The 17269-nt window shown below is 36.7% G+C and overlaps 1 protein-coding gene across 2 annotated transcripts in view; it reads right to left on the reverse strand.

Moving 5' to 3' along the window:
- THADA (THADA armadillo repeat containing) overlaps positions 1-17269 on the reverse strand; it is a 166320-nt gene that overhangs the window by 103526 nt on the left and 45525 nt on the right. For both annotated transcript variants that reach the window (XM_080586672.1, XM_080586673.1), the window contains exons 27-28: positions 5281-5370; positions 3725-3856 (exon numbers count right to left, since the gene is read on the reverse strand). In XM_080586672.1, coding sequence (XP_080442798.1) covers positions 3725-3856; positions 5281-5370 — 222 coding nt within the window. The remainder of the gene's footprint in view (positions 1-3724; positions 3857-5280; positions 5371-17269) is intronic.

Here is a 17269-nt window from a genome sequence, read left to right on the forward strand (position 1 = left end):
TTCTTCCCAAGTTTGAAAAATTTGAGCCAGCAGTGTGTTCACAGCTGATGCACTGATCTCCTGTCCTTCTCAAACTTATCTTTTAGGAGAGACTTATGGCAACAGGGCCAAAAACTTTTTCTTCATCATATGCAATTTTGCTTTCCTTGCATCCTAGTATCATTAACTGTGTTACAGTAATTATCCTTGTCTATTAATGACAAGCTCACAGGAGTAGTACCAAGTTAAAAACAAACAAACAAACAAAAAACGCCATCAGTTAAGGCTGTTGGATGGAAGGAGGAAGAGAACAGCAATAAATGGCTAGCACTTTCCACTATCATCTATCCCTGGTCCCTGATTAAAGACAATATCAAGGGATTTTTGAAAGCAATTCCTCTGTTTTACAGAAAGATGCAAATTATAAAATTTTCCACAAGAAAGCTGTGTCTATTTCATAACTACTTTAATTTCATGGAAAGATGTTCACAATTCTATTTAAATTTTTCTCAGAGTTTCTTCAATGACTTGCAACAACATATACCTAGAAGTAATACTGCCTTGAAATCTGTCTATTTGACACAATTTTACTGGCCAAATTCCACAAAACAAAACAAAAAAAACATTAAAAATGGTTTTGCTCAAGGGAACACCAGACACAAACCCAAAGAGGCTGTATTTTGTTTTTAACACAAAACAAACCAACCAACCACCTTATACCGAGTTTAAGATTTTAAAGCTAGTGTTTTTTTTTAACTGCTTAAATGATTTCAAAGTCATGCTCCTAGAAAGGACTAGACTTCAATTACTGAAAAGTATCCAAGTCAATATAGCAATACCCATTTACTCCTTCAGATGATTCAGTCCAGAACATTTAACACTAAACAAACACATTGGCAATGCTACGGTACAAGAGGGCATAAGGTAACTCAAATTTGGATCATTCAGAAGAGATTACAGGTTTTTGAAAGGGGCTAGGGGAGGAGAAAGGGAGGTTATGTTTCTTTTTCATACTTAAAACATTACCTCCCGATTACCTCCCCTGTTAATCAAAAACATTCTGTACATTCCTTCATCTTAGAAAGTAATCAGTAAAGCAGACCTATCTAGCTTTTAAAAAAGAAAAAAAAAACTTGAGGTAATAAGTTATGAATCATAGTGTTCCCTTCCAAATAAAACATCTGCATGGGGGAAGGGAAAAACACAGATTTTAATAAAACTGCAGAAAGGCAATCAAATGCCCTAGTTCAACAGGGAGTAGCAAGCATGTTCATGGAGATTGAGATTTGTCCTTGTAGCATTTAATCCTACTCATATTGTGCAATTCACCTCAGCACGGTCAGAGCAACCACAACTCTACTCCCACTGGATGGAAAATTCCACTCAGGCTTAAGAGAGACTGTTCAAAGCCTAATTACAGATCTTCCTCCTAAACCCCGTTTTGCTCGGAGAACTGCTCACTTGCTTGCAAACTACCTATTCTGCTCATCCTCTGAGAGCAACAAATGAATGCCATTTGATTGCGGGTCGAACCCTAGAAAGAGTCTGAAAATCAGTGATGGGTTAAAGCCACCCTTCCTCTCTCCCTGCCGCGTAAGCGGGATCTATCCTTGACAGTGTCACAGCAAGAAAAATCTAAAAATCTCACAATAAACTGTGGTAATTAAGTGTTATAATGGGCTACCATGTAATTATATGTATACATAGATGTTATATACTACAATTCTGTATTGAGCAATTCAAAGCAATGGTTAATACATACAATTTAATGTCTTGATGAACATGGCCTTTGGCATCAGGCTGTCTCTTTGATCCCAAGTGACTACTTCACGGCCATCTTCATTACTGCCTTCTAAAGAACAACCAAGTGACTAGGAAAAAATATTTTAGTTCATCTGCTCCTGTAGAAAGGAAGATCACAAGCAGAATAGAAGGGAAAACAGCAAGGTATTTATCTTTACCAGGTAAATCCCTGGTATTCACTCCAACTAATGCAGAGTGAACTGAAGATAATCATGGTATTCACAGAACAATGGCAGAAGAGCTGTACATGGAAATGCAGTCAGTAATATCACATCAAGCTATCTCCTAAATGCATTCTACCGCCATACAAATCCAAAAGTATTGTCCCCTGGCAACCATAAAAAATGCCAACGTTTTGCTAGGTAACCCAAGAGAAACCCACGTGTGTGTACTCAAATACAATTTGCTGTCTGCAATATATATATGCATTTTATTTTAGGCTTATACTAGAATCCAGAGTGCTTACTGACACATACAAAGGAAAGCAAATGCAGAAAACATCGTTCTGTACCACACCACTCCTCTTTAGGAACACAGTCACTAACAGTGGTTAAAGGAGGATAAGCCCAATGTCTTAAATGTTTCAGGTTCTTCTTGTAAAGGTTTTGTTGGGTTTTTCTCTCCACATCTTCTGAAAGGATTTAAATAACCACAAGAAGTAATTGTGACCACTGTCAAAGACTTACTTTGCTGGTGTACAGACCTTGCTAAAAGTAGCAGGTAAAACAAAAAGACAAAACCGCAAAGATGTAACCAGAAGATTATCAAAGGTAAATCTATTACTGACATTGGAAACTATGCCGAAACATTCTACTGAAAAATAAAACTAATAAATAAGCTTTCTCTGGTGTAGTAACAAAGGCAAAAAGACAACGTTGGTTAATGAACATAACCAACAAATACAGATTTAAATGTTTCTCCAAGAATCATTTCAGATTTTAATGTGGCAAAAAAACAAACAAACTTTTAAATGGCTAAACACAGTGCATTTAAAAACACTTACTAAAGAGTTTTTACTTAAAAAATTATTTACTCTTGAGAATTCCAGATAAACATCATAAGAAGCAAGAGATACATCACATTTACAGGGAAGAATAAGCAGGCTGTTATTTTTTTTTTTTCTAACATAAATATATCAGTTTAAAATAAAAATCAGAAGATCTTAGGGTAGAAGCAACTTTATCTCTGAAGGAACAAGATCTGACATAGAACTTTCTCAGCCTACTGCTCTGAAGCTTTCACAAGTATAGCAAGACTTCCTCTCAAATAGCAATTATGCTTATTTTCCCTCACCCACCACAGCCCTGTCCCTTTATCAGGCACCCTATCTCACATCAGCATCATATAGAAAAGCAAAAATATCTGTTGAGTCTTTCAATATAACCACCATATAAAGGAAAGTTACGCTGTATAAAACTGGTAAAGTCATCTTAGAAATATATTAGATATAGGATAAGTCTACCTCTATACAGCTATGTTAGTACATACAAATAGGTGGATATGGAGCTAGATATGCGCACACACGCATCTACAAAAGATATGAGTGAGTTTATAAGCTACTGACAATTTATGAGTTACCAACAACCATTCTGCAGGACTGAAAAATCAATCAAGAGTTTAGCAATGCAAGATTTGTTTTACAAAGCCAGTCAAGCTCATCAGTTTACATCTACCCTCTCTCTGGCAGCAATCAAGTTTTTGCAGATGAAAATTTATGAACAAGTCACACAATGGCTTGCATGAGCTGAAATTCTTTCCATTCCCCTCAAACAAGACTTAATAAGAAATGAAAATACAACCAATCAATACCAGTGTTTTTCCTTTAAGAAAGCTTAAAGCTGAAGAGAAGCTTAAAAAAGGCATTTCATTAAAAAAGCAAACACACACAGAGATTCTACAAAGAATTCCCATTATATGAAAAACTACCAGAGATCCATCTTACCTGATAATAAATGGTACAAATGGTGCCATGCTAAGTGCTGAGTAAGTGCCATCCATTGGAGATGGATACAGCTTTCCCAGGATTAAAAGCAAAAGGAACAAACTTGGATGGATTTTCAGCTCTTCAGCTTCACTAAAGAAAAAAGTAGGAAGAAGCATTTGGTGAAAGAAGTATCATCCTTCATGCTGGTCTTGAGACTCTTCCACACACACAGTACTCTTTAGCATTTCTGGTTCAAGAAGGTACACTAGGCAGACCATGGCAAGATGTGCAAACCTTGCTAGGATCAAACATGGCATCAGATCTAGGGCACCACTGAGGACTCCTTTATGAAGGCAACTTAAGGCTGTGCTGCCTTTCCTATCCTACATTGTCCCAAGCCTCCTTTATCTGTAACAATGGCGAGCTGCCCTTGCTTTGAAGTAACATTAAACACCAGAACAGGTAATGTTTCTCCAAGAGCTGAGCAACTGAGAAAGCTGAGTTACAAAAAGATGGTTTAAACCAACAACAAAAAAAAGAGTCTCTCTCATTTGGGAAAGAAACGTGCATTTGGTAAATAGCTGGCTGGATTAAAGAATAGCTCTTGTCATCAACGGCAAGTGGCTACTATTCATACTGTAAAAACAACCAGAAATCCAAATAGAAAAAAAAAAAAAAATCAACAACTCCTTATGTAGTTAATGAAGAAAAAAAAAGGCAAGCTTTAATTTGCACTGAAAAAAGCATTCAAGGACAGTATCTCAGGCAACAGCTTTCCATCTTTTTCAGTGTAAGGACTTCCAAAATTTTCTAGCGATGACACTGTCACCCTTCAAACTATCAGGTAAAGCAGACTGCTGCATGGGATACATGCACTAGAGCAGGGACTGCACAACACGCAATGACTGTCAAAACTTCTTCTTCCCAACTATTCACCACAGGCCCATTAAACAGACAGCTGAAGCTCTCCTCTAAATCAGCCGCTGAACTTCCACAGTTTATACCATAACATTTTAAGAAAAAACAAAGGCAGTACTGGTTTACTTTAAAAGTTCATGAACCTGGGAGTAACAGCATCAGCGTCATCCCTAACTGTGTCATCTGCATTGATCAAACTGGAGCTCTCAGCCACCATTTGTGGACTCAGTAAAAAAAGATCAAGGACCTTCCACGAAGGCGGTGTGTCACAGTCCAGAAAGCGGTCGCTCAGGGTCACACTAGGCCTATGACCTTCTATCATTTAAACATATTAGAAAGTCTCATTAAAAACGAGACAGTTGAACAACCAGTTTCTGTCCTGCCCTGAAAAATATGCCTCCTTTAACATCTGATCCTAGGAATGCAGCAACTACAGGGAGGAATAAAAGCTGCTACTAATGACTCAATCACACTTCATATTCCAGAGCCTCACTACAATGTGAAAGTTATAGGAAAATGGCTTAGAAAAGCACTAGAAGAACTACGTAACTTCAAGAACAATGATGAAAATAGCAGCATTATGGTATATGTGACAACTCAGTTTAAACTTGACATTGCACTTTATTATTGTAAAGCTTTCAGAGATATCATCTTACCTGTTTGAAGTGTTGGCTACAACCTCCAACTGCTTGAGAAGGAAAGGATAAAGACTTGGAAATCGAGAGAAAAACTCCCTTCCTGTCATTCTGCAGAAGAGAATGAAGAAGAGTTACAGTTAGCATTCTGCAGTGATAGTTACACTCAAAATACCGGTTTACTTAGTAGATTTCTGATGCTACGGTGAACTCAGAACCAGAAGAACCATGCACTCACAATGAACTCCCTTCAAACAAGACACAATGTTTTCATAAAAATAAAATAGACAATTCATCATCATTTATCCAATTCCAGTAACTCTGCCTGTATGTGTGCATGCTAGCACTTTGTTGAGCTGTTCAGGCCTTTCAGGGAAAAAAAACAAACAGAGTTTAGCCCCTTAATCATGCTAAAAATAAAAGACACAGCATCTTAAATTCTGGCACCATTTTAACATACTGGTTGACCAAGAGAAGACTGCATTTGCTTTAGTATATAGGCCATGTACTAAACAGCTAACAAAGTGTATGCAATATACATTCACTAATAGATAGTCATATTTTATTGATACCGAAAAGTATTTCAGAATAATAATCCCATGTGCAAAACACAGCAGCAGACACCGCTGACCTTCCATTAGCCCCCTTCATAGTGCTGCCTCCAGCGCGTGGCAGGGGTGACGTTTCCAGGCCACAGGCTCCCTTGCACAGCCGTAACCACCACATTCAAAACAGAACAAAGCACCGATACCTATCAACTCACTACTAGCCAGAACTAGTAAGTCAGCAGAGTTCAAGCCACAACAGCAAATCAACCCAAGATAAAAAGAGTAAGGAGAAGTCTTCTGCATTTGTTTGCTTTATAGCCTTCTGACCAGATAGAGGACAACGTCATGGTTTGTAGGAAGACATTTAGCATCTTTTAAGCAGGAACGACTGAACTAATAGGTTAGGGAAGTTCTAATTAGATGTATGTGCTATGCAGATGAAACAGAGTTCCTTCAAAAACAAATAAAAGGCCAAACATTTACAACAAAAAAGCTAGCTACAGAGTTTGCTTGCCACGCGATCAACTAGGATAATTAAGTGCATTTTAGCATGACTCCAATGCAAGGCTTTAAACTAGCAAACAGATCCAGGTCTACAAAACAACATGGTAAAATGGCAGGACTAAATGTTTGTAAAAATAAGCATGCAAAAACAAGAGTAAATCAGCACGTGACAATTATCAGCAAAGCTTCTTCCAGCACTCAGCCTTAGCCACAGGCCACAAAATAAATACAGCAAAAAGAAACAAATTGCCAGATGGAAACAAATCCTCAAACAAAAAGATACATACAGGAAGCTTCCTCTAGGCACGTACAAGCAGTACACTGAAATGCTGCAACTAAAAGCATGACTAAGGAGTCTGCAATAGCTATTAGGACTACAAAAAAAAATTAAGTTAAAAATGTGGATGAAAACATTCCAACTGTGAATGAACTTAAACTGAAGTACTAATGAGGATGGTTTAACACACCAATACTGATAATCTGTGGTTATTCAAACAGGAAACACACATGTACTTTCTTCTCACAGACAATGTCTGCCAGCCACCAAATTCTCCTAATGTCCCATAGTCAGATTTCAAAACTTTACTTTTGCAGCTCATTGAACGGCTTCTTCAAAACAACTTCAAGTTTTCCATACATACGTTACATAGCAAGCTGAAGACAAAAAAAGCCAAACAGCTCAAAACAAGAGCTACATAAAAATATGAGGTCAAAAAGCTCATGGAATTACATATGAAAACTCAGTAAGATGTAAAACATTAAAAACCCTGTATTAAAAAAAAAAAGTCAATAAAAAATGCATTAACATCTCCACCTGTTGTACTATACAGTGCATCAGGCAGAAGCAGAAAGTAGGCTAAGTTTCCTATGGAACATATGGCCACTGGTTAGAGGCTTAAGAGAAGACTGCATGCAAGGAGCATCTCACACAGCAATTATTTTTGAACAGGCCCATTTTCTCTATGTTAAAAATTCAGTAACCAAATTTGAATCAATACTAAATACGGAAGTGAATATTCTTACAAACGCAGCCCTAAAATTCTTTGTAATTAGTGTAGTAGTGTAGTTTCATGAACCTTTTTGGCAGAGAAAGCAAACATACTGCACTGGGCAACTTACATAACCTCTCCCTGTTCCACAGGTTACATGAGGGGAGAAGATAGTCTAATCAAAACCATTAATCAGTAGGTATCTGCAGAAAAGATGCCCAAAGGCACTTTCAAAAAAAAAAAAAAAAGAGAGAGAGAGACAACTGCCTACGAGCAGCCTGAATGTCCAGCAATCGTTTTAAGATCATCTTGTTTCAGAGAGGAAATGAGAAAGACTCCGGGTTAGCAGAACTGCTGCAAAATGAAAAGGTACTCTGAAAAACACAGAGCGCTGACTTCAGTGTGAATCCAGTGCCTGGGAATGTCAAGGCGGGGAGATTTGTAGATTTGTAACTGAAGAATCAACAGAAAGCAAACCAGCTAGAGTGAGTAAAACACAGAGGTATTTAGTTGTCTCATATTTGATTACTGACCATGCTTGCTGTTCCTGGAAATGTGCACGCATTATTAAGCACACACAAGTGACTGTGTACAGTAACTGAGACTGAACAACAACAGAAAATGCAATGGCTCAGATTGTCAAAAACATCCGTGACACTGAGATACCTAATTTCTGTTTCATCAGAAGTATGTTGCTTTGAAAAGTGAACACCAGCATTTTAATGTTTGGGTCATGCATGTTGGTGATATAAACAGACTCGTGCATGTGTACACACGCACAGATACAAGTTAAGATTTCGCAAGTAATAACTTATCTGTATCTTTAAAAGGAGATAAGTACTTGATACGCCCATTTATAAAGGAGTATACCAACCAAATCTTGACTGAAACAAATCAAAAAATCAGTTAGCGGTTCTCATGGAACAAACTTTGTCCTCCTTTTCTAAATTATATCTGACAAAGAATGATAGATTTAAGTTGTAAGTACAGAAAACTATAAATTCTTTCTGTTAGTCAAAAACACAGTTCAAAAATATTTTTGATGTTATAACCACCCATAGTTAAATCCTTAAAATCAATAGTTTGCAGATTACAAGATTTTAAAGCTACCCACCCTAGAACATGTTTATAGGAGAATTATGAAGAGCCTTAAGACACTAATATGTCTCTCATGTCCAGCTGAAATCATTTTATATTGCATCAGAGCTCATCTTTTGACGGTATCATAGGCTCTCTAGTAGTATTTTCTTTTTTCCTGGTAGTAACCCAAAAGTAGCACAATTTCACAATTTCAAATGGGATTACTGAGATCTAAACAATGGATTGGTTGAAGGTTACTTACTGAAATAGGAAGCAGTGTAATGAAACAGAAAGATTATCAGTGGGCTGACAATGCTTACAATAAATCCCTACTCCCCAGTGTAAAATGTCATCCAAGTATACAGTTAAAACAGTGGTTAAAATCAAAATGCTCAGAGATAAATAATGGAAAGACTCTTCCTAAAATGACTTGCAAAAAAATAATTTTTAAAACCATGTAAATACAAAATACTTTTGTATACAAGTAGGAAGGAATATGCCTATGCCTCAGATACTTCAGTTTAACAAGGTGAACACTTGGTCACATGCAAGCAATTCAGCAGAAAGGGCAGGTGAGAATTTAGACTACCATCCCTTCACAACACGTTCAATTCTGATTGCTAGAGACAGCAATCATGTTTAGCATTTTTCAGAAGAAAGACTGATGAAGAGGATTTAGGTAGAAAGGGAGATGTACATGCGTTTCTTGCCTGCTGTCACTCAGGTTTCCCACCTGAAGAGATCTGCATTACAAAACAGTCCTACAGAGGCGTCTCCTGTATCACACCACAAAGAATCAAGTTACACTTAGTTTTGACTCACAGTTAGAAATGGTAACTCTTTCTCACCTTTGTCTGATCCAGAGTCTATTCAGGAGGGAAAGATGATGAGGATGACAGCAACAAAGGAGTTTCAGAGTACATACAGGGTTCATATAAATTGGCAAAAAGTTACTTTGAAGGCACAGGATGCAACGAAGGACAGAATCTGATTCCTAGCAGAAGCACTTGGAAGATAACAGCGAGTCGCAGCTAAATTAACAAAAATCAACTACTAGCTCTAGTAGTAAAATTTAAAACAGAAGATGTAACTGAAAACAGATTGCAAATCTAAAAAACTTTAGGGAAAAGTCCCTTTTAAACCATGAACAATAGTATAATTTACAGCTTTGCTACTGTTTCGTAGGAAAAATGAAAAAAAATGCTTTTTCCTAGACTAGAAGCCTTTATTATATTCTTGATTGTCATTAGCTCTTCTATTCAATTGCCCCTGGACTTTTATATATATATATATATACACATTATATATATATATATATATTTATATACACACACACACATATATATACATTTTTTTTTTTCTTTTATGACTTTTTAGAGTAGAATCTTGGGGGGCTTGCAGTAAGATAAAAATCATGTATGTGCAAGTTTTCATTTTATCTGCTTTGCTTATGAAGACAATCATAAGCATATCATCAGACTTCCAGAACCAAATTCATAAACGCTATGAAAAACTGTATAATGACCGGAGATACCACGTTATTTGTCTGAGTAGTGACTTAACACTGTATAATGCAAAGGTTCGTATCTGCATTTATATACGTAGTTTCTTTCTAATTAAGTATTCTATCTTTATCCACAATAATTCACATGCTTAACTGCATTTCAAAAACCATTTGAGAATAAAAATGTGCATGTAGCAATGTTCTTTTCTAAGCTGTGCTGTACACTTAAGGGAATACTCTAGATTAAAGTTCTGCTGTGACACTGGGGCATACATATCATTTTACTGTGACATGTGTCAGAGATTACCTGCTTCTGTTCTTTCATTTATTTTTCTGAAGAACTAAAGGCTCTATAACCTTGTATCCTGCTTTTAGTAACTGACATGTTAAAGAACATTTGCAGTAAATCTGTTCGTATTTCATTTTAGCACTGCTGAGATTTAGAAATTACAAATCTTCTTAGGGCAGCAAGGGTCTTTGGTGTTCATTTTGAATAAAAATGTTGCTAATGTCTTGTTCTTTATCATTTATTAAGAAAGTAGATGCGCTGAAATATAAAAAATTTACTTCCCTATTAACCAAGATTTATTCAGAATAAAATAAAAAAATAAATAGAAAGCATTTTCTTCAACTATATAAGAACACCAAGTAAGAATGGATGACATTATTTTATAACAGGGTTATGCTAAAGACCAAAGCCAGTTCACCTATACATACTCTAAGAGTTAAATGAAGTGTTTGCTCCCTAAGTATCACTGAAGAACCTGACAGCTTCATTTCATGACAGGACAACTGAAGGTTATAAGGTACAGAAAACAGAAGTTATCCTAACTGAAGGGGAAGCAAAATTCAAGAATTTACCACAACCAACTCAAAGGATAACCTCTATGGTGAATTTTAAACCATACCAAGACAGAATAGTATTATACAACAGGGAAAGCAAATATATAACATTTTAGGTTATTTCCAAGTGCTGGTGGGAAGAATGATTCTGAAAACTACAGACCTTTATCCTGGCCTCAAGAATATACAGAAATTTAGGGAAAAAATAAACTTGAAAAAAAAGAGAGAAGGAAATAAGATAAAGGGGAATGAAGTGCAACATGCAGAAATATTTGTAACCAAATTGTGTCAACGTAACCCACACCTTACTCAAGACAGATAATCATTTTCCTAGCCAAAGGAAATGAAAAGGTTCTGGTAATACAAGCCTCCTGAATGTTATATCAACATGTTGTTATATCATATATAACATATATATATAGCATATATCATATATATATCCTGAATGTTATATCAACATGAAATGTTTCAAATCTGCAAACATGTTATTCAAAATTTGCTTAAAAGGAAAAAGTGTGGAAGCTCCAACAGCTCTGGGCAGAGATTCAGTTCTCATATCCTTCCTTCACAGTTAAAAACAAACAAACAAACAATAAATAAATGGAGGGAAAAAAAAAAAAAAGGAAACAGCAAGAAGTAGCCTGAGGAAAAATTTACATAATATTTACATGAGGTACACAGTGGAGCTACAGCTTTGGTTTAACAGACTAAACTGTAAGTATAATCTACAAAAGTGACAGCAAGATATATGACACACTGCAACTAGGGTAAGCTATTAGATAAAACAGTTAAGTTAGAGAAGGAACTAGAGAAGGCTTAAAAAAGACCCAGAAGAACATGTTTGAAGCTGCACCTAATCCATTGTAGGGGCCAATACTGTTAATTGAAGACTACAGTAAACGAAATAAGACAGTGCCAATGAAAATCCATCAATGAAAACAAAATTCTGTCTGTAGAGAGGGAAGATTAAAACACTATGAAACAAAAGAACTTAGGTATCCTTGAGGACTGGAACAATAAAAAGACATGAAATTAATGGAAGACAGAAAGATTGCATGTATGAGGTGTATGAGGACTAATTAAAAACGTGTTACAACTTGGACCTCATCGCCTGGAAACAGCAAAAGGATCCAAGCTTGTACCGCTTGGTATCTCAGATCCCTCATCAAGAAGAGGAAGAAAAAGGGAAAGAGTGATTCTGTAACACATCAGTTCTGATCCAGTCAGCATGGACGTGGAAATATTAATGCCACTCTGCAACTATGAAGTAGGATGTACTTGAACACATCAGAACTAATTTCTAGCTACGTGAGATGCTTAAAAAAGCTGCTCGCATGACCAAGGGAATAGAAAACAAATTTTTGAGAGGAGATTTAAAGACCTCAGCTTGTTTTGTCTGGCAAAATTAACATATAAGGAATATATGACTGACATCCACAAACACCTCAAGGGAAGCACCAGGAGAGAAAATAATTATTTGAAATAAAGAACAATGCTGGCATAAGAACAAATGAGTATTAAATGGCCATGAATAAATATAGGCTGCAAGTTAAGTTCCTAATGATCAAAGCAGCAAGATTCTTGAGAAGTCTTGCTTGGGAAGAGGGCATTCCCGGAGTCTTCCCGCAGGAATAGTGGGAAAGAGCAAATTGTTTCTCAGATGAGACCTGATCAGTTCATGAAAGAAACAGTATAGCAAGCCTGGTTATTAGAAGAACGCAGTCAATGCTCCCGCAGGACCCTTTCTGTCATGTGTTCCTATGATTTTGTGCCATGCTGATCCACATGGAAATTCCAATCCTTGCTTAAACATGCAGTTCAACCGGTGCCGAGTTGTTTTCTCAAATCCTACCCTTCCTGTCATCAGCCAGACTAAGACTATATGCAAGCAGATTCCAAAATGCATACATGCACACTGGAAGAGCACGGAAGAATTTCTTAAACTTCTTTACAGGAGTTTCAGGCACACAGTAAATACCCTTAGAAACGTGCTTGTATTTTACTCCTTTCTTTTTAAAGAAAATTGAAGTCTGCAGTGTGTTTCTCAACAGACAAACAGGTGGCTCACACCTCCTTAAAACATCAAAACCAAAAAAAGCCTCCAAAAGAATTGCACTAGCATGTTTCACTTGAGGAAAGAGGGAGCAGAATCTTAAATTTACCCTAAAATGACTGCATTATGGTCAGCCATGGAGGTAATCCGCAAATTCCAGGCCAAGCACTATAAATGGAGTTTGGGAAGGGAGCGTACATGCCTTTGAAAAGAATCTAAACTTGCCAGGTTTCAGAGTCTCACATCCATAAAAAAAATAACTGACAGAAACCCACCTAAAGAAATTCATCTGTAAATGCAGAGAGCATCCAAGAGTCTGATGAGTACTCAAGTAGATGGAACTCAAGCAGATTTGTGACAATTGATAAAACAGTTCTTTTAATTTTAAAACCACCTTTGGAATCTGTTCCTTCGTATTTCATAGGGAAAGCAGTTAAACTTCATATTTATTATGGCAGCAAATTTTAAAATGGACTGGAAAACACTAAACCAGGTTCAGTTTCTCACAGCTTTCCCATTTGGAAGCTGAGGAAGTACATACATGGAATACAATGGGCAGTTATCAGTGGCTCAGTGCTTGCTTGTAGGCCGGTAACCAGTAAAATACTCCATGGGTCAACAATGGGGCCCCTACATGCTTCAACATTTTTATCAACAACTTGGTTAATGACATAGAAAACACCCTCTGCAAATCTGTGGACAACACTGAATTAGGGGGAATGGATCAAAGACCAAACAGTAGAAGTTCAGTCTAGACAGACCTTGAGAAACTTGAGGTTTGGGCCAAGAGAAACGTCGTGCAGTTCAACAAGGAGAAAGACAAAGTTTTGCACCTGGGCTGAATAACCCCAAGCATCAGCACAGGCTGAAAACCAGCTGGCACAGTAACAGCCCCGCAGCAAAGAACCCTGGGGTTACAGTGGATGCCAAGCTCAGTGTGAGCCAATAGCACGTTCTCATGGCAAACAGGCAAACCGCATACTGGCCTGTGCTCATTAGGATGAATGTGGCAGCAGATCAAGGGAAGTTACTGTCCTCCTCTACTTGGCACGCTGAGGCTGCACATGGAATCCTCCATCCAATTTTGGGTTGCCACACTCAGAGGAGATTAGAAAAAACAGGAGGGGTCCAGCAAACAGCTGCTCTGATGGACAGGCTCTAGAGCACATGCTCTGTGAGAAGCTGAAGGAGCCAGGTTTGCTCCATCTGACAGAGAGGAGGTAGTTGCAGATAGTATAGAAAGGACCCATGGTCACAAATCACAGCTCGGGAGTTTTAAATTGGGCAACAAGAAAAAAATCTGCACTTAGACAGGTAAAGCAGAGCTGCAGCATGTCACACAGAGTGGTTGTGAAATTTCCACATTGGAGGTCTTCAACTCATCCAAAGCCGCTGCTGACCTGATCTGCTGCTGCTTAGAGTCAGACTTTGAATGGGAATCAAGTAGCCCCCTTCCAGTCCATGTTTCCACGATTCCACCAAATACATTCCACTCCAGCACCATGGCTTTAAGCATGTCTTCTTATCAGATCAGTCTTCTCATCTTCCTGTATTTATAGCCCCCATCACTAGCTACTGCAATTTCAGCAAACATTAGCTCCTGCTAAGAAAAAGATTCTTGAAATTTACCCATTTTTCAAAAAGTGCTAGTAATTTGGTCTTAAGTTCAGCACAACGTACACTGTAATATTTTAAATACCAGCTTGATATGAAATACAAATCACCATTTAAAATAGTTTAATACAGAAAGAGTATATACTTATGAAAGCTCTTGATTAGCAGTTCCTCTGAATGACATCCAGAGACTCATCACCACTCCTACTAAGAGCGAAATACAACAGCAACACAAAAGATCCTTTAGAAATAAAGATTTTATATAGATGTCCAGAGTTGCACTTGGGATAAATTTTTTTTTAAGGAACTTATCTAAGACTTAAATTTCTGAAATTACATATTTTCTCAGGAGAAAGTACTTTAAAACAAACTTTTCACATGCCTAAGAGAATTTTAGGGCTTCTGTAGAAGAAAAAATAGCCATGTAGTTTTGGACAGAAGTCTGGAGAGACACAATGAAGCTGGAAAAAAATAATTCTAAAAAAACGGTGCAATATATCAGCTAATAAACCCAAGAACAAGGATATAAAATATTACTGCATACTTGTTTTTCTAGACCTAACATGATACAGGATGCCTCTTCAGCGACACTAAGTGCCAACAATCCTGTAACCTTATCAAATTAGTTACAGAAACCCATAGGTTTAATTTTTACCCCACGTGAGATGAAAAATACTATGAAGGGGATAGAAGAATCATCATAAAGATTTTGGTTTTGCACCTTCAATAAAGATGCAGTGACTCTAACTACAATAAATTTAACATTTGTTTTATAAAGAATTAAAAATACCTAAATCCCAGAACAGTGAGCAAAATAGTTTAAGTTCACTGACTTGAAAAAACATTCTTTTATGCTGCACAGCCCTAAAATAAATACTTAAAAGGAACTAAGAATATGCCACTATATCTTGGTTTTCATTTTCCTCCAGATAGAAGTGCTAGAATAAACATTCTTACTAGTTTACGTTGCTGTGTTTTTATGAGGTTAATAACTGAACTGTCAATCAAAGCCTATATAAATACAGTAGTTAAATACCTTCTGCTTTAGAAGCACTTTTATTTACAAGAGAGCTAGCCAAGATTTCCAAAGGACTGCATGGCCTGGTTTGCTTTGATCTCTTAAGTACAAGTTTCTTTATACCTCTTGTTTTGCTATTTATTATACCCTTTGTGTAATCAGGTACGGAAAGAGCACCTGTGCAGAACAAATACTTCAGGAAAAGTGTGACTGAGAGGAGTAATTATGCAACACACAGTTTACTAAAATAACTAGCAAGTCTTTTTCCAAAAGCACTATTGTTGTTGTACCAGCAACAGAAATAAATGCACAATGGGCTCACAATAAAAATAGGGAACATCAACTAAATCCAACATCACATATACAACCTGGTACCTGTATCAGGATATTAATCAACACCCAATTTTGATATATATATGTGTATTTATAAATATATGTAAAACCATATAAACAGTTAAAAATAAAACATTTATAATAAATAATTTTAGAATTATTTTTCTGAAGCTTGAATGGTATTTGCATGAGTGTGTACAGGTGTATGTGTGTATATACACACACACACACAGAAGTATTATCTATGTATCTCTAGAAAGCCTCTAATAGTTCTGTACAATCACTGCCTATGTAGCTATTATCTTTAATCTCCTGCCACAAATTTAGCATTGTAAATTTTACCTCCAAACAACCCACACTGTTCATCTCTATATGGGAATATTCTGTGAAGAATAGCTTTTTATCACTTAGTATGGTGAAGGTCATGAATAACTGACGTATACGTTATGCATGGAACAAAATAGAATAATTGTATCAATTCATATTAATGAAAATTTTTATCACTACAACAGAAACTGCATTGTCGACTCATGCGGTTAGGCTTGCAGTAATTTTTGTTCCATTGAAAACATTTTACTCACTTGGTAGAAGCATTATGCCCCTAATTCACTCATTTGAAACGAATGGATTAGGTTACCTCAGGCCAGCATTAACTTTGGACAAACTTTCATTCAGGTTGCTTTACCATATTCAGGCTCTAACTTAAGACAGCACATTATGAAGTTCCTCCCTGGTGAGGAGAGCATGGACACATAGTTGCACATGCACAATACTATAAGTGTGTGTTTAGGTCCTAAAGATTTGGCTGGGATTTGGGTGTTTTTTGACTCTGTGTATACAAAACAGAACCTTGAAGTAAAAATGGTTCTGCAGATTTTCCATATTTCAGACAAATACATGCCTTGCACTCCTAAAATCAGCAGAAATCATTTAGGGACATCCTCAACCTCAAGGAGAACAGTTATTTTTTTCTGCTGCAAGGGATTTTAGAGTAGTGAAACAAATAGAATAACTGAAGTAGTAACAAGGGGAGGGGGAGCAAAGAGGGGGACATATTTCTTTAGGAGCTTGTTCTCAATTTGCATCTGTTTCTACATAAAACTTTCACAAATTTTATCTCAAATTTACAAGTTAATATCACCTTATCATCATTATTCCTATTACAAAGGCACTTCAGAATAGGAAGCTTGTTCAAAATTGTGTTTAAACAAGCATATTGTTATTGAGCTGTTAATCAGTGAAAGCCAGCATGGTTATCTGATTCAGCCTGAACTTTTGCATGTTTTCTTGAGACAGCTCTGAGATTAAGTCTTCTAAATCTGTCAAAGTCAATAAAAAAGAGCCTGAGCATTAAAAACAAAAAACCTGAGCAAAATATATGTGGCCTATTTTTGGCAGACAGAAAAGGGAAAGTTTTCTTTCCTTTTTTTTTTTTTTTTTTTTTTTAAACAAAACAACCCCCTCACAAGACAATTCCATGTCCCAAATCCTGAATGACTACTTGGCGAGCAATCACTGTTCACT

The sequence above is a fragment of the Anser brachyrhynchus genome (assembly GCF_964034855.1).
Source record: "Anser brachyrhynchus genome assembly, chromosome: 3".
NCBI lineage: Eukaryota > Metazoa > Chordata > Aves > Anseriformes > Anatidae > Anser > Anser brachyrhynchus.